At 32.7% G+C, this 20,136-nt stretch overlaps 1 protein-coding gene across 2 annotated transcripts in view; it reads left to right on the top strand.

Moving 5' to 3' along the window:
* Positions 1–20,136, top strand: part of slco4a1 (solute carrier organic anion transporter family, member 4A1) — an 80,024-nt gene that overhangs the window by 35,915 nt on the left and 23,973 nt on the right. For both annotated transcript variants that reach the window (XM_061985538.2, XM_061985537.2), the window contains exons 4-7: positions 13,035–13,156; positions 13,215–13,317; positions 13,378–13,532; positions 14,644–14,878. In XM_061985538.2, the coding sequence (XP_061841522.2) occupies positions 13,035–13,156; positions 13,215–13,317; positions 13,378–13,532; positions 14,644–14,878 (615 nt within the window). The remainder of the gene's footprint in view (positions 1–13,034; positions 13,157–13,214; positions 13,318–13,377; positions 13,533–14,643; positions 14,879–20,136) is intronic.

Genomic DNA, 20,136 nt, shown 5'->3' with positions numbered 1-20,136 from the left:
ATGTATTACTATAGTAATACCTAAAATGTCACTATAGTAGTTTATTACTATAGTAATAACTAAAATGTCACTATAGTATAGTTTATTACTATAGTAATAACTAAAATGTCACTATAGTAGTTTATTACTATAGTAATAACTAAAATGTCACTATGGTATAGTTTATTACTATAGTAATAACAACTAAAATGTCACTATAGTATAGTTTATTACTTTAGTAATAACTCAAATGTCCCTATAGTATAGTCTATTACTATAGTAATAACAACTAAAATGTCACTATAGTATAGTTTATTACTATAATAATAACTAAAATGTCACTATGGTATAGTTTATTACTATAGTAATAACAACTAAAATGTCACTCTAGTATAGTTTATTACAATAGTAATAACTAAAATGTCACTATAGTATAGTTTATTACTGTAGTAATAACAACTAAAATGTCACTATAGTATAGTTTATTAACATAGTAACTAAAATGTCACTATAGTATAGTTTATTACTAAAGTAATAACAATTAAAATGTCACTATAGTATAGTTTATTACTAAAGTAATAACAACTAAAATGTCACTATAATATAGTTTATTACTAAAGTAATAACTAAAATGTCACTATAGTATAGTTTATTACTATAATAAAAATAACTAAAATGTCACTATAGTATAGTTTATTACTGTAGTAATAACATCTAAAATGTCACTATAGTATAGTTTATTAATATAGTAATAACTAAAATGTCACTACAGTATAGTTTATTACTGTAGTAATAACATCTAAAATGTCACTATAGTATAGTTTATTAATATAGTAATAACTAAAATGTCACTACAGTATAGTTTATTACTGAAGTAATAACTAAAATGTCACTATAGTATAGTTTATTACTATAGTAACAACTAAAATGTCACTATAGTATAGTTTATTACTATAATAATAACTAAAATGTCACTATAGTATAGTTTATTACTGTAGTACCAACTAAAATGTCACTATAGTATAGTGTATTACTATAGTAATAACTAAAATGTCACTATGGTATAGTTTATTACTATAGTAATAACTAAAATGTCACTATAGTATAGTTTATTACTATAGTAATAACAACTTAAATGTCACTATAGTATAGTTTATTATTGTAGTAATAACTAAACTGTCACTATAGTATAGTTTATTACTATAGTAATAACTAAAATATCACTATAGTATATTGTATTACTATAGTAACAACTAGAATGTCACTATAGTATAATTTATTACTGTAGTAATAACTAAAATGTCACTATAGTATAGTTTATTATTATAGTAATAACTAAAATGCCACTATAGTATAGTTTATTACTGTAGTAATAACTAAAATGTCACTATAGTATAGTTTATTAATTAGTTTATTACTGTAGTACCAACTAAAATGTCACTATAGTATAGTGTATTACTATAGTAATAACTAAAATGTCACTATGGTATAGTTTATTACTATAGTAATAACTAAAATGTCACTATAGTATAGTTTATTACTATAGTAATAACAACTTAAATGTCACTATAGTATAGTTTATTATTGTAGTAATAACTAAACTGTCACTATAGTATAGTTTATTACTATAGTAATAACTAAAATATCACTATAGTATATTGTATTACTATAGTAACAACTAGAATGTCACTATAGTATAATTTATTACTGTAGTAATAACTAAAATGTCACTATAGTATAGTTTATTATTATAGTAATAACTAAAATGCCACTATAGTATAGTTTATTACTGTAGTAATAACTAAAATGTCACTATAGTATAGTTTATTAATATAGTAATAACTAAAATGTCACTATAGTATAGTTTATTACTATAGTAATAACTAAAATGTCACTATGGTATAGTTTATTACTATAGTAATAACTAAAATGTCACTATAGTATAGTTTATTACGATAGTAATAACAACTTAAATGTCACTATAGTATAGTTTATTACTGTAGTAATAACTAAGATGTCACTATAGTATACTTTATTACTATAGAAATAACAACTAAAATGTCACTATAGTATAGTTTATTACTGTAGTACTAACTAAAATGTCACTATAGTATAGTTTATTACTGTAATAATAACTAAAATGTCACTTTAGTAGTTTATTACTATAGTAATAACAACTAAAATGTCACTATAGTATATTTTATTATTATAGTAATAACTAAAATGTCACTAGTATAGTTTATTACTATAGTAATAACTAAAATGTCACTATAGTATAGTTTATTACTATAGTAATAACTAAAATGTCACTATAGTATAGTTTATTACATAGTAATAACAACTAAAATGTCACTATAGTATAGTTTTATACTATAGTAATAACTAAAATGTCACTATAGAATAGTTTATTACTATAGTAATAACTAAAATGTCACTATAGTATATTGTATTACTATAGTAATAACAACTAAAATGTCACTATAGTATAATTTATTACTGTAGTAATAACTAAAATGTCACTATAGTATAGTTTATTACTATAGTAATAACTAAAATGTCACTATAGTATAGTTTATTACTATAGTAATAACTAAAATGTCACTATGGTATAGTTTATTACTATAGTAATAACTTAAATGTCACTATAGTATAGTTTATTACTGTAGTAATAACTAAAATGTCACTATAGTATACTTTATTACTGTAGTACTAACTAAAATGTCACTATAGTATAGTTTATTACTGTAGTAATAACAACTAAAATGTCACTAGTATAGTTTATTACTATAGTAATAACTAAAATGTCACTATAGCATAGTTTATTACTATAGTAATAACTAAAATGTCACTATAGTATAGTTTATTACATAGTAATAACAACTAAAATGTTAGTATAGTATAGTTTTTTACTATAGTAATAACTAAAATGTCACTATAGTATATTTTCTTACTGTAGTAATAACTAAAATGTCACTATAGTATAGTTTACTACTATAGTAATAACAACTAAAATGTCACTATAGTATATTGTATTACTATAGTAATAACTAAAATGTCACTATAGTATAATTTATTACTGTAGTAATAACTAAAATGTCACTATAGTATAGTTTATTACTATAGTAATAACTAAAATGTCACTATAGTATAGTTTATTACTAGTAATAACTAAAATGTCACTATAGTATAGTTTATTAATATAGTAATAACTAAAATGTCACTATAGTGTAGTTTATTACTATAGTAATAACTAAAATGTCACTATGGTATAGTTTATTACTATAGTAATAACTAAAATGTCACTATTAGTATAGTTCATTACTATAGTAATAACAACTTAAATGTCACTGTAGTATAGTTTATTACTGTAGTAATAACTAAAATGTCACTATAGTATAGTTTATTACTATAGTAATAACTAAAATGTCACTATGGTATAGTTTATTACTAGTAATAACTAAAATGTCACTATAGTATAGTTTATTAATATAGTAATAACTAAAATGTCACTATAGTGTAGTTTATTACTATAGTAATAACTAAAATGTCACTATGGTATAGTTTATTACTATAGTAATAACTAAAATGTCACTATTAGTATAGTTCATTACTATAGTAATAACAACTTAAATGTCACTGTAGTATAGTTTATTACTGTAGTAATAACTAAAATGTCACTATAGTATAGTTTATTACTATAGTAATAACTAAAATGTCACTATAGTATAGGGATGTCCCGATCCGATATTTGGATCGGATCGGCTGCCGATATTTGCCAAAAATTGCGTATCGGCAAGGCATGGGAAAATGCCGATCCAGATCTAGTTTTAAAAAAACACCGGTCCGTGTTTTCCAACGCACCTATTTAAATAATACATTCCACTTTTCTGCTGCTCCGTAATTTCCGTTCCGCATTTTCCAGCACACCTTCAACACATCCACAATTGTCACGCAGTTGCTTTTAGCTGCTGGCATTACACGACAGGCTCTTCTCACTCTTTCCTGTGTCTCCCTCTCACAGACAGCGAGCGCACCTTCTTACACACGTCACATACTGTCACGTCCTACGTCACATACGTATACGCCCTCTCCCAGCAGAGAGCGAGGTAGCGGCATGGCTAACGTTAGCTGTGATGCTAGCGCAGCCGCTAAGGTGCGCGCCTGCTCAAGCGTCCTCTGCGCACAGCAAATCTATGCCACGCACAAAATCAAATAAAAAAACATCCGGCGCCCCCCTCCACACCCTGGATTATAAATAATGTCAATAATTCAATGTGATTATCTTGTGTGATGACTGTATTATGATGATAGTATATATCTGATAGTATATATCTGTATCATGAATCAATTTAAGTGGACCCCGACTTAAACAAGTTGAAAAACTTATTGGGGTGTTACCATTTAGTGGTCAATTGTACGGAATATGTACTTCACTGTGCAACCTACTAATAAAAGTCTCAATCAATCAATCAAAACACATAGAATCATCATAATGCTGTGATTATATGCATCAAGTGTTCATTCAAGGCTAAGGCAAAATATCGAGATATATATTGTGTATTGCAATATCGCCTTAAAATATCGCAATATTAAAAAAAGGCCATATCGCCCAGCCCTAGTTCAATGATGCCATTTCTGTTTGTCATGTATCATTTTGTCTATTTTGTGTTTATCCTTGAATAAACAGGTCAGTTTCTTGTTACCAACCATTGTGTATTATTCAAACTCCCCTAATTCAGCTGGCTAGTTGTTATCAAGAGTACTAAAACCCTTTTCAACATGATTCTGACAACTAAGTAGGCTAAATAACTTTAAACTTCAATACATGCTCGGATAGGCCAGTATCAGTCAGTATCGGTATCGGTCAGTATCGGTATCGGTCAGTATCGGTATCGGATCGGAAATGCAAAAACAATATCGGGATCGGAAGTGCAAAAACCTGGATCGGGACATCCCTACTATAGTATACTTTATTACTATAGAAATAACTAAAATGTCACTATATTATAGTTTATTACTGTAGTACTTACTAAACTGTCACTATAGTATAGTTTATTACTGTAGTAATAACAACTAAAATGTCACTTTAGTAGTTTATTACTATAGTAATAACAACTAAAATGTCACTATAGTATAGTTTATTACTATAGTAATAACTAAAATGTCACTATAGTATAGTTTATTACTGTAGTAATAACAACTAAAATGTCACTATAGTATAGTTTATTACTATAGTAATAACTAAAATGTCACTATAGTATAGTTTATTACTATAGTAATAACTAAAATGGCACTATAGTATAGTTTATTGCTGTAGTAATAACTAAAATGTCACTATAGTATAGTTTATTACTGTAGTAATAACAACTAAAATGTCACTATAGTATAGTTTATTACTATAGTAATAACAACTAAAATGTCACTATAGTATAGTTTATTACTGTAGTAATAACTAAAATGTCACTATATTATAGTTTATTACTGTAGTACTTACTAAACTGTCACTATAGTATAGTTTATTACTGTAGTAATAACAACTAAAATGTCACTTTAGTAGTTTATTACTATAGTAATAACTAAAATGTCACTATAGTATAGTTTATTACTATAGTAATAACTAAAATGTCACTATAGTATAGTTTATTACTATAGTAATAACTAAAATGTCACTATAGTATAGTTTATTGCTGTAGTAATAACTAAAATGTCACTATAGTATTGTTTATTACTATAGTAATAACAACTAAAATGTCACTATAGTATACTTTATTACTATAGAAATAACTAAAATGTCACTATAGTATAGTTTATTACTGTAGTACTAACTAAAATGTCACTATAGTATAGTTTATTACTGTAGTAATAACTAAAATGTCACTTTAGTAGTTTATTACTATAGTAATAACTAAAATGTCACTATAGTATAGTTTATTACTATAGTAATAACTAAAATGTCACTATAGTATAGTTTATTACTGTAGTAATAACTAAAATGTCACTATAGTATAGTTTATTACTATAGTAATAACTAAAATGTCACTATAGTATAGTTTATTACTATAGTAATAACTAAAATGTCACTATAGTATAGTTTATTACTGTATTAATAACAACTAAAATGTCACTATAGTATAGTTTATTACTGTAGTAATAACAACTAAAATTTCACTTTAGTAGTTTATTACTATAGTAATAACAACTAAAATGTCACTATAGTATGGTTTATTACTATAGTAATAACTAAAATGTCACTATAGTATAGTTTATTACTATAGTAATAACTAAAATGTCACTATAGTATATTGTATTACTATAGTAATAACTAAAATGTCACTATAGTATAATGTATTACTGTAGTAATAACTAAAATGTCACTATAGTATAGTTTATTACTATAGTAATAACTAAAATGTCACTATAGTATAGTTTATTACTATAGTAATAACAACTAAAATGTCACTATAGTATAGTTTATTACTGTAGTAATAACAACTTAAATGTCACTATAGTATAGTTTATTACTGTAGTAATAACAACTAAAATGTCACTTTAGTAGTTTATTACTATAGTAATAACAACTAAAATGTCACTATAGTATAGTTTATTACTATAGTAATAACTAAATTGTCACTATAGTATAGTTTATTACTATAGTAATAACTAAAATGTCACTATAGTATAGTTTATTACTATAGTAATAACTAAAATGTCACTATAGTATAGGTTATTGCTGTAGTAATAACTAAAATGTCACTATAGTATTGTTTATTACTATAGTAATAACAACTACAATGTCACTATAGTATACTTTATTACTATAGAAATAACTAAAATGTCACTATAGTATAGTTTATTACTGTAGTACTAACTAAAATGTCACTATAATATAGTTCATTACTGTAGTAATAACTAAAATTCCACTTTAGTAGTTCATTTCTTTAGTAATAACAACTAAAATGTCACTATAGTATAGTTTATTAATATAGTAATAACTAAAATGTCACTAGTATAGTTTATTAATATAGTAATAACTAAAATGTCACTATAGTATAGTTTATTACTATAGTAATAACTAAAATGTCACTATAGTATAGTTTATTACTGTAGTACTAACTAAAATGTCACTATAGTTTAGTTTATTACTATAGTAATAACAACTAAAATGTCACTAGTATAGTTTATTACTATAGTAGTAACTAAAATGTCACTAGTATAGTTTATTACTATAGTAATAACTAAAATGTCACTATAGTATAGTTTATTGCTGTAGTAATCACTAAAATGTCACTATAGTATTGTTTATTACTATAGTAATAACAACTAAAATGTCACTATAGTATACTTTATTACTATAGAAATAACAACTAAAATGTCACTATAGTATAGTTTATTACTGTAGTACTAACTAAAATGTCACTATAATATAGTTTATTACTGTAGTAATAACAACTAAAATTCCACTTTAGTAGTTCATTACTTTAGTAATAACAACTAAAATGTCTCTATAGTATAGTTTATTAATATAGTAATAACTAAAATGTCACTAGTATAGTTTATTACTATAGTAATAACTAAAATGTCACTATAGTTTAGTTTATTACTATAGTAATAACTAAAATGTCACTATAGTATAGTTTATTACATAGTGATAACAACTAAACTGTCACTATAGTATAGTTTATTACTATAGTAATAACTAAAATGTCACTATAGTATAGTTTGTTACTGTAGTACTAACTAAAATGTCACTATAGTATAGTTTATTAATATAGTAATAACAACTAAAATGTCACTAGTATAGTTTATTACTATAGTAATAACTAAAATGTCACTATAGTATAGTTTATTACATAGTGATAACAACTAAACTGTCACTATAGTATAGTTTATTACTATAGTAATAACTAAAATGTCACTATAGTATAGTTTATTACTGTAGTACTAACTAAAATGTCACTATAGTATAGTTTATTACTGTAGTAATAACTAAAATGCCACTTTAGTAGTTCATTACTATAGTAATAACAACTAAAATGTCACTATAGTATAGTTTATTAATATAGTAATAACAACTTAAATGTCACTAGTATAGTTTATTACTATAGTAATAACAACTTAAATGTCACTAGTATAGTTTATTACTATAGTAATAACTAAAATGTCACTATAGTATAGTTTATTACTATAGTAATAACTAAAATGTCACTATAGTATAATTTATTACTGTATTAATAACTAAAATGTCACTATAGTATAGTTTATTACTATAGTAATAACTAAAATGTCACTATAGTATAGTTTATTACTGTAGTATTAACTAAAATGTCACTATAGTATATTGTATTACTATAGTAATAACAACTTAAATGTCACTATAGTATAATTTATTACTGTAGTAATAACTAAAATGTCACTATAGTATAGTTTATTACTATAGTAATAACTAAAATGTCACTATAGTATAGTTTATTACTGTAGTAATAACTAAAATGTCACTATAGTATAGTTTATTAATATAGTAATAACTAAAATGTCACTATAGTGTAGTTTATTACTATAGTAATAACTAAAATGTCACTATAGTATAGTTTATTACCATAGTAATAACAACTTAAATGTCACTGTAGTATAGTTTATTACTGTAGTAATAACTAAAATGTCACTATAGTATACTTTATTACTATAGAAATAACTAAAATGTCACTATAGTATAGTTTATTACTGTAGTACTAACTAAAATGTCACTATAGTATAGTTTATTACTGTAGTAATAACAACTAAAATGTCACTATAGTATAGTTTATTTCTATAGTAATAACTAAAATGTCACTATAGTATAGTTTATTACTGTAGTAATAACAACTAAAATGTCACTATGGTATAGTTTATTACTATAGTAATAACAACTAAAATGTCACTATAGTATAGTTTATTACTATAGTAATAACAACTAAAATGTCACTATAGTATAGTTTATTACTGTAGTAATAACAACTAAAATGTCACTTTAGTAGTTTATTACTATAGTAATAACAACTAAAATGTCACTATAGTATAGTTTATTTCTATAGTAATAACTAAAATGTCACTATATTATAGTTTATTACTGTAGTAATAACAACTAAAATGTCACTATGGTATAGTTTATTACTATAGTAATAACAACTAAAATGTCACTATAGTATAGTTTATTACTATAGTAATAACAACTAAAATGTCACTATAGTATAGTTTATTACTATAGTAATAACAACTAAAATGTCACTATAGTATAGTTTATTACCATAGTAACTCAAATGTATTTGACATTAAGCGTGGACACCATCGCTATGTGCGCTAAAGTGCTAACATTCCAGCACCTTTCAACAGCGACGACATGCTAGGTTAGCATATTTGCTGAGCATGCAATTAGCTCTCACTTCTCTCACTTCTCTCATCTTCTCTCACTTCTCTCTTCTTCTCTGGTGGATAATTGGCTGAGCTCCAGGCTTGATTTTAGGATGTGATTTTTTTTTTTTATTAAATAATTTTTTTTAAACTTTATTCCGGTATGATTTAAAAATAGATAATTTTATGATTGGATTTGAGTAATGTTTCTCGTAATCTTATTTTATCCTAGTAAGATTACAAATTTTACTCATATAATTTTAAGATGTATTCATTCTAATATTATTACTCATTTTCTTCTGGTATAATTGTTTTACTTATCATTTTAAGATTTAATTTGAGTAATATTACACATTTTTCTCCTAATCTCATTTTATCCTAATAAAATTACAAGTTACTCATATAATTTTAAGATTTATTGTAACTATATTACTTATTTTCTTTTGGTATAATTTATTTGTAATTATCGTAATTTTAAGAGCATCTTGATTTTGTTCTGATACAATCAACTACATTTCCTCATTATTTTATCAAGTAATATTATACAATTGTATTATATTATTCTGAATATATTATCGTGAAATTACAAGTTGTACTCCAACTTTAAGAAGTATTCTAGTATTAACGCAATTTTCTCATCATTTTGTGACATTATACTGATATCATTTTAAAATAAAATCTCATTTTCAGATTTTATGGAATCAAATCTTTCTCATAAAATTCTGATTTTTGTCAGAAATATTAGCTTTTTTTTTGTTCTTGTTGCCATAATTGTAAAACATATTCTAGTAATATCACAGATTTTTGTCACAATATGCTGATTTTATTCTGGTCTATTTACATGTTTTGATCCCCCACCATGTCCGAGTTTTTGCCTCTGCGACCGCTGAAGCCGCACACCGCTTGGCCTGTCGGTACCTGTCCGCTGCCTCAGGAGTCCTATGAGCCAAAAGAACCCGATAGGACTCCTTCTTCAGCTTGACGGCATCCCTCACCGCCGGTGTCCACCAACGGGTTCTAGGATTACCGCCACGACAAGCACCAACTACCTTGCGGCCACAGCTCCAATCAGCCGCCTCGACAATAGAGGCGCGGAACATGGTCCATTCGGACTCAATGTCCAGCGCCTCCCTCGTGACATGTTCAAAGTTCTTCCGGAGGTGGGAATTGAAACTCTCTCTGACAGGAGACTCTGCCAGACGTTCCCAGCAAACCCTCACAATGCGTTTGGGCCTGCCAGGTCTGTCCGGCATCCTCCCCCACCATCGCAGCCAACTCACCACCAGGTGGTGATCGGTAGAAAGCTCCGCCCCTCTCTTCACCCGAGTGTCCAAAACATGAGGCCGCAAATCCGATGACACAACTACAAAGTCGATCATGGAACTGCGGCCTAGGGTGTCCCGGTGACAAGTGCACATATGGACACCCTTATGTTTGAACATGGTGTTCGTTATGGACAATCTGTGACGAGCACAAAAGTCCAATAACAAAACACCGCTCGGGTTCAGATCCGGGCAGCCATTCTTCCCAATCACGCCTCTCCAGGTTTCACTGTCGCTGCCAACATGAGCATTGAAGTCCCCCAGTAGAACGAAGGAATCACCCGGGGGAGCACTCTCAAGTACTCCCTCGAGTGAATCCAAAAAGGGTGGGTACTCTGAGCTGCGGTTTGGCGCGTAAGCGCAAACCACAGTCAGGACCCGTTCCCCCACCCGAAGGCGGAGGGAAGCTACCCTCTCGTCCACCGGGTTGAACTCCAACGTGCAGGCTCTGAGCCGGGGGGAAACAAGAATTGCCACCCCAGCCCGTCGCCTCTCACTGCCGGCAACGCCAGAGTGGAAGAGAGTCCATCCCCTCTTGAGAGAACTGGTTCCAGAGCCCTTGCTGTGCGTCGAAGTGAGTCCGACTATATCTAGCCGGAACTTCTCCACCTCTCGCACTAGCTCAGGCTCCTTCCCCCCAGCGAGGTGACGTTCCACGTCCCAAGAGCTAGCTTCTGTAGCCGAGGATCGGACCGCCAAGTGCCCTGCCCTCGGCTGCCGCCCAGCTCACATCGCACCTGACCTCTATGACCCCTGCTATGGGTGGTGAGCCCATTGGAGGGGGGACCCACGTTGCCTCTTCGGGCTGTGCCCGGCCGGGCCCCATGGGGACAGGCCCGGCCACCAGGCGCTCGCCATCGTGCCCCACCTCCGGGCCTGGCTCCAGAGGGGGGCCCCGGTGACCCGCGTCCGGGCAAGGGAAATCTGGGTTCCTTGTGGATTCGATACACATGAACTGAAATATCGCAAGCCTTTTATTATTTTTAATATTGCTGATTTTGGCATATAGCTTAAGAAAACTCAAAAATCCTATCTCAAAAAATTAGAATATTTCCTCAGACCAAGTAAAAAAAAAAGATTTATAACAGCAAAACTAAATCAAACATTTGAAAATGTCAATTAATGCACTCAGTACTTGCTTGGGAATCCTTTTGCACGGATTACTGCATCAATGCGGCGTGGCATGGAGGCAATCAGCCCGTGGCATTGCTGAGGTGTTATGGATGCCCAGAATGCTTCAATAGCGGCCTTTAGCTCATTTGCATTATTGGGTCTGGTGTCTTTCAGCTTCTTCTTCACAATACCCCACAAATTCTCTATGGGGTTCAGGTCAGGGGAGTTGGCAGGCCAATCGAGGACAGTAATGCCATGGTCAGTACACCAGTTACTGGTGGTTTTGGCACTGTGGACAGGTGCCAGATCATGCTGGAAAATGAAATCATTATCTCCATAGAGCTTTTCAACAGATGGAAGCAGCCCTAGTGGACAGCACCTTTTAGCTCTTATTTCCAAAATTGTGTACACTACTGAATTGGGGTCTTATGGCCCATATGTGGGCACTTATACTGCTATCTGGTGGTGTCAGAAGAGTATAACATACAATGGAATTTGGAGAAAAAAAAGAAGTAAAAATAAGAATTAGCATGTCACTAAACATGAAGTACATGTTTGTTACTTATGGACTAAGTACATCATATAAAAAGATGATTCTTAGTTTTTATTCTAATTAGGGTCCAATAAGCCCAAATAGCAAAGAGAAATTAAAAAAAGCGTGTAAACAAACAAATAATTTTGAGATGAATTGTAATATTATTACACATTTTCCTCATAATAATGGGACTTTATTTTTAATTGTCATCATTTTAAGATGTAAATTGAATAATTTTACAAACTTTTCTCATAACATCTTGATTTTATTCTGGTATAATGAAATACATGTCTTTCCTTTTTTTTTAATCAAGTAATATTATACATTTTTATTATAATATTCTGAATATATTCTAGTAAAATGATAAGTTTTACTCCAACTCCAACAAGTATTCTAGTAATAACATAAGTGTGTGACTTTTGTCTAATATAATTAAAAAAAACATCTAATTTTAATGTTAAGATTGATGTACTCAGGGTCTTTTTTTGTTTGTTTTGTTTTGGGGGTTTTTTTCCTTCAAACCTGTCAGTTTTTTTAGCGGTGACATGAAAGCTGTAAAGCTGAAAAGTGCATTATAATACTAACCACCAGAGGGAGCTGTTAGGCCCAACAGCCAAGTTTGCTACCTGGAAATGAGCTACATTTTGCAACAATTGTGATCATTGAATATATTTTCTCCCTCTGCTTGGTGGCAACAGGACAGAGATGACTCCGGAGAACCCCCTGTGGGTCGGTGCGTGGTGGATCGGCTTCCTGGTGGGCGGGGCCGCCGCTCTGCTGGTGGCGTTTCCCATCCTGGGCTACCCGAGACAGCTGCCAGGTATGTTGATGCTGCAAAACAGCTTTTTTTCTGGATGAGACAAGGTTGCGTCCTGCAGGGCACAAGACGGTGCGCGTGTCCGAGGCCCATCAGCTCAAAGACGGCAGTCACACCACAGCTTCTGACCCTCAGTTTGGCAAGTCGGTCAAAGACATGCCTAGGTTGGTCTGCCGTTCTGCCATGAAATGTGTGGATCGATTCATGGAGCCCTTCTTGTGCAGGTCTGTGCTCCTCCTCCTGAAGAATCCCACCTTCTTGTTTCTGTGCTTGGCGGGGGCCACTGAGGCCACCCTCATCAGCGGCATGTCCACCTTTGGTCCCAAGTTCTTGGAGGCACAGTTTAGCCTCAGCGCGTCTGAAGCTGCCACCTGGTTTGGTGAGCGACATATTATTTGTAAACAATGTTTAGTTGTTTATTATTTTTTGGTATTTAAAAGAATATATAATTTGATATATATATATATATTTTATTTTAATTTCTTCGTTTCTATTATTGTTACTATTTATAATTTTTAGTTGGATATTTTTGTATGATTGTTTTTCTTAAATTTTTTTATACATGATTTATTTGTGAATACATTTAAAACAAATAAAATGTTAATTTGATTTATATTATTACATTTTTAATTATATTCTGTATTACTGTTAATAATTTGTATTTGTATTTTTTTTGTTTTTTTAGTATTTGTTAGTATACATTTTTTTTTCTTTTGTGTTATTACTATTATTATTTTTTTAAATATTTCTTTTTGTTTGTTTTTTTATATTTCACTATTTGTGGTTAAAAATTTCAAAAGTATACTATTGTAATATTGTAGTTTTCCTATTATGTATTACTATTTATTTTTGTTATTTGATTTGTCATTAGTATTTTATTTGTATTAGTTTTTTAAATATTTGTATTATCATTACTATTTATACTTTATATTTGTAGTATTTTTTTAATCATTTTTTTAATACCATATGTATTGGTACTTAGGATTTTTTATATATTTTATTTGTAATTATATTATTGTAATTAGTTCTCTGAGTTGTATTTGTTCTTAATATTTTTTAAATTATATTTTTATTTTACTCTCTACTTTATGATTTTATTTTTCCTATTATGTATTGCAATTTATAATTTTTATTATGTTTTCAATTATTATTTTATAATCATTTAATACAATTGTTTTTGTAGTTAATATTATCTTTTATATTTTATTTTTATTTATATTGTAATATTTTATTTTTTCGATTATTTTTACCATTTTTTTTTTACTATTCTAGTTTTTTTAGATGTATGATTATATTGTATAAATGTATACATTTTGTATCTTTTGTATTTTTCTTTTTTTATCATTAATATGATTATTTGAATTATTATTTTTGACGCTGAACACAACCACAGAAAAAGAGTGACTTGTTTCATATTTATTAATATTGCTGCCATTTTTGAGAAGCTGCCATTTTTTTGTGAGGAGACTGAAAGGCTTCTTTTTCTCCAGGCTTGATGGTGGTACCTGCGGGAGGAGGCGGTACCTTCCTAGGCGGCTACATGGTAAAGCGACTGAACCTGCGCTGTCGAGACATCATTCGCTTCTGCATCGTCTGCGGCGTGGTCAGCATGGCCGCCATCTTCATTTTCTTCATCAACTGCCCCAACGTGCGGATGGCCGGCGTGGACATTCCGTACTCGGACTTGGGTCCCTCGTATGACCGACTGCACGGCGCAGGAAACTGGTAGGGAACAATCGTTACGTCCCTAATTTCCAGTAAGTTTGGGTGTTAATATGCAAATGATTCTGTTTACAATTTGAACAATTCACATGTTTTTAGGAGTCTAATATGACTTATTGTGGTAATAATCTCACTGCATTCTGGTGAAATGACCAGTTTTACTCTTTTAAATTATTTTAAGATTAAATATAGTGATATAAAACATATTTTTGTTATTATATTTTGACCTTATTCTTACTCTTGTTACTCATCTTAATATTCCAGTTTTGTCTTACTAAAATTACATGTTTTTTTTCTTTCTTAAATAATGCAGCTTTTTCTCATAATCTAACTTTGTTCTGGTCAAATTAAAAATATATATATGATCTTATAAGATTGACACATTTTTCTCAATATTCTGACTGAGTTTATTTCCAACATGTACACAGTTTTAAAATGAAACGTCACTTATTTTTTATTTTTCTTCACAACATTCCTGAAAAGGAGTAGGAAGAAACAAAGCTTATTTATTATCAGGCATGGAATCATTTGAAAACAATTGTCTTAATTTTAAAATAAAGTTAGAGCAATACATTTTTGTTGTAATAGTCTGACTTTATTTTAGTACAAGTTTTACTCATGTGATTGACATTTACTCTAATATCATATGGTTTTTAGAATATTCTAACTTTATTCTGGTATAATAAAAATCATTAAAAAAATGTAATCTAATTTAAGGAAAATAATACACATTTTTCTCATAGTCTGATTTAATTGTAGTCAAACTACAAGTTTTACTCTTATAATTTGGAGATTTTTTCTAATATTTTTACACATTTTCCTCAAAGTTCTGACTTTGATGACTACATTTATTTTTAATTATCGCAATTTTACAAGTAATTTGAATAATATTGCACATTTTCTCATAACTTGATTTTATATTCTGGTATAATGAAATACATTTCCTCAGTATTTTATCAAGTAATATACATTTTCTTATGATATTTTGAATATATTACAGTAAAATTACAAGTTTTACTCCAATTTCAAGATTTTTTCGAGTAACAACACATTTTTCTCATAATTTTGTGACTTATGGAAAAAAACCTAAATAAGTTAGGGACCTGTAATAGCACAAATATTTCTCATGATATTCCAACTTTATTCCAAAATGTTTTTATTTGCCATAATTTTTAAATAATATTCTAGTAATATCACACATTTTATCATAATATTCCAACTTTATTCCAAAATAAATGCATGTTTTCATTTGCCATAATTTAAAAATATTTGAGTAATATCACACATTTTATTATAATATTCTGACTTTATTCCCAAATAAATGCATGTTTTTGATGCCGTAATTGAAAAATAATATTCTAGTAATTTTACACATTGTATCATAATATTCCAACTTTATTCCCAAATAAATGAATGTTTTTATGCCATAATTTAAAAAATAATATTCTCGTAACATCACACATTTTATCATAATAGTCTGACTTTATTCAGAAATAAATGCATGTTTTTATGCCATAATTTTAAAATAACATTTTAGTAATATCACACGTTTGATCATAATAAATGCATGTTTTTTATGTCATAATTAAAAAATAATATTCTAGAAATATCACACGTTATCATAATATTCCGACTTTATTCCGAAATAAATGCATGTCTTATTTTCTATAATTTAAAACTAATATTCTCGTAATATCACACATTTTATCATATTATCCCAAAATAAATGCATGTTTGAAAAATTATATTCCAGTAATATCACACATTCTATCATAACATTCTGATTTTATTCCGAAATAAATGCATATTTATATATCCATCCATCCATCCATCTTCTTCCGCTTATCCGAGGTCGGGTCGCGGGGGCAGCAGCCTAAGCAGGGAAGCCCAGACTTCCCTCTCCCCAGCCACTTCGTCCAGCTCCTCCCGGGGGATCCCGAGGCGTTCCCAGGCCAGCCGGGAGACATAGTCTTCCCAGCGTGTCCTGGGTCTTCCCCGTGGCCTCCTACCGGTCGGACGTGCCCTAAACACCTCCCGAGGGAGGCGATCGGGTGGCATCCTGACCAGATGCCCGAACCACCTCATCTGGCTCCTCTCGATGTGGAGGGGCAGCGGCTTTACTTTGAGCTCCCCCCGGATGACAGAGCTTCTCACCCTATCTCTAAGGGAGAGCCCTGCCACCCAGCGGAGGAAACTCATTTCGGCCGCTTGTACCCGTGATCTTGTCCTTTCGGTCATAACCCAAAGCTCATGACCATAGGTGAGGATGGGAACGTAGATCGACCGGTAAATTGAGAGCTTTGCCTTCCGGCTCAGCTCCTTCTTCACCACAACGGATCGATACAGCGTCCGCATTACTGAAGATGCCGCACCGATCCGCCTGTCGATCTCACGATCCACTCTTCCCTCACTCGTGAACAAGACTCCGAGGTACTTGAACTCCTCCACTTGGGGCAGGGTCTCCTCCCCAACCAGAAGATGGCATTCCACCCTTTTCCGGGCGAGAACCATGGACTCGGACTTGGAGGTGCTGATTCTCATCCCAGTCGCTTCACACTCGGCTGCGAACCGATCCAGCGAGAGCTGAAGATCCTGGCCAGATGAAGCCATCAGGACCACATCATCTGCAAAAAGCAGAGACCTAATCCTGCAGCCACCAAACCAGATCCCCTCAACACTTTGATTGCGCCTAGAAATTCTGTCCATAAATATTTATATACCATAAATGAAAAATAATAGTCTAGTAATTTTACACATTTTATCATAATATTGCAACTTTATTCCCAAATAAATGCATGTTTTTATGCCATAGCTTAAAAATATTATTCTAGTAATATCACACATTTTATCATAATATTCTGACTTTATTACGAAATAAATGCATTTTTATGCTATAATTTAAAAATAATATTTGAGTAATATCACACATTTTATTATAATATTCCTACTTTATTCCGAAATAAATGCATGTTTTTATGCCATAATTTAAAAATAATATTCTAGTAACATCACACATTTCTTCATAATATTCCGACTTTATTCCAAAATAAATGCATGTTTTTATGCCATAATTTAAAAAATAATATTCTAGCAACATCACACATTTTATCATATTATTCCGACTTTATTCCGAAATAAATGCATGTTTTTATGCCATAATTTAAAAATAACATTTTAGTAATATCACACATTTTGTTATGATCCGATGCCCGGATCATATTCTGTTTACGTTTTCAAGTCACTTGTGTTTTCAGCACCTCTTGAGTTTGTTTGTTTCTGTTGCCATGACTGCATATTGCACACACCTGCCTCTGGTTAGTGTTCGGGACGCTCACCTGTTGTCCGGGCACTAATCAGAGGGCTATTTAGTCTTTGCCCTGACCTCACTCGGTCTGGCTTCCTAGTTTGCTTTATGCAACAGATGATGACTTGTGTTACTTCCTCTGTACCTGCTAGCTTCCACGCTAGGTTCTTGTTACTTGCTAGCTCCCACGCTAGCCCATTTAGATTTTTGCCTTAAGTGCTATGAGCACGTTTTTCTTTGTTCCTTCTTATTTATTCCTTAAGTAAATCATTTTCTTACCTGCACGCTGTGTCTGAAGCCCGTCTGCATTTCTGGGAGAACGAGCCCCGCATCACGATGCGACCCGGTCGTCACAGTAGGAAGCCAGCAAGAAAAAGCTCTCTTGCAGCGGGCATGGCGGAGGTGGATGAAGGTGCGTGGATGGTCCTCCGAGCGATGGAAGCAGAGACGCTCCGCTGTTCTCCAGATGACGAAATGATATGGGGACCTGGAGGTGTTTTGGTCCCAATCGACTCCATCTGGCCTGGGGAGGTCCACTCTCAGCCCGCTCGCGCACGTCAGCGAAGGCGGGAGTCGCACAAGACGGCTTCGGCTCGCAACAAAGACGCGCCTTTACCGCAATTTCTCCCTCCGGAACACAGCCAAGCAGCCCAGGATTCCCCTCCTCAAATGTTTGGTAATTATAATGACCACTTTTCCAAAGAGTTATCCGACTGGCCTGTCAATCACTGGGACTGCAGCTATAGTTTTTTTACATTTTGTTCATTCTTTCTGTCAGCCACTTCCAAATGACTTTAATTCTACAGTTAAACATTATCAGGACATTTTTGTTAAATGTAGGTCTAGTCAGTCCCAGTCACCTTCTGACTTTCAAGCTCCGCCCCCAATTACTTTGGCCCCACCTCCTATGGCTCAAGCTCCGCCCACTCCCCTGTTTTCTCTCTCCTGGTCGTCCCTACAGTCCACTACGGGGGTGGCTCAGTTCCTGTCAGCCGAACTGCCACGCCCTGCAAAACCTTCTCTGCCTGCTGTTGCTTCAAGCTCTGCTCCGCCTCCTCTGTCTGCTGTGCCACGTGCTTCTCAGCCTACTCCACTTCCTGTTCCAGCCCAGTCATCTTCCGAGACACCCCTTGAAAAATACAGTCCGGCTTGGGTGGATGAGTGGTACAGCAAGGTACTCATTGAATTAAAACTGGAGGAACAATCCCAAGCGGCAGAGGACACTCCCCCTGCTATTGAGGCTTTTGAAGACTCTCCTCGACAGTCCCACATTGGGGAGTATAATGGGCAATTTGGACAATCAAAAGGAGAGGAGTTCACCCCCCTCCTCCCCTCCTCCCACCCACCCCTAAACACTGTTCCAGACTGCACAGAACGCGTCTGGAATCCGCTTCTTGAGGGGGGGCTAGTGCAGGGTTCTTTGCTGGTGGGAGGGCACAGCTGCGCCCAGCCAGGCAGCAACCTCCAGCCCGGCCGCCACCACCGGTCTTTCGGCCGGCGAAACCGCAACCACCGGCCCGGCCGCCACCACCGGTCTTTCGGCCGGCTAAGCCGCAACCACCGGCCCGGCCACCACCACCAGTCCTTCGGCCTGCTAAGCCGCAACCTCCGGCCCAGCCGCCACCACCAGTCCTTCGGCCTGCTAAGCCGCAACCTCCAGCCCGGCCGCCACCACCAGTCCTTCGGCACGCTAAGCCGCAACCTCCGGCCCGGCCGCCACCACCGGTCTTTCGGCCTACCAAGCCTCAACCCCTTACTAGGGCACCTCCACCAGCACCTGTCGCAGCAGCACGACCAGCACCTGCCCCTAGGCTGGTTTCCGCACCAGCACCTGCCCCTAGGCTGGTTTACGCACCAGCACCTGCCCCTAGGCTGATTTCCGCACCAGCACCGGCTCAAAGACTGGTTTCCGCACCAGCACCTGTTTCCACGGCGACGACTTCTCCTGCTTCCACGG

The sequence above is a fragment of the Nerophis lumbriciformis genome, linkage group LG23, assembly GCF_033978685.3.
Source record: "Nerophis lumbriciformis linkage group LG23, RoL_Nlum_v2.1, whole genome shotgun sequence".
Taxonomy (NCBI): Eukaryota; Metazoa; Chordata; class Actinopteri; order Syngnathiformes; family Syngnathidae; genus Nerophis; species Nerophis lumbriciformis.
This window is presented reverse-complemented; position numbering and strand designations above follow the sequence as displayed.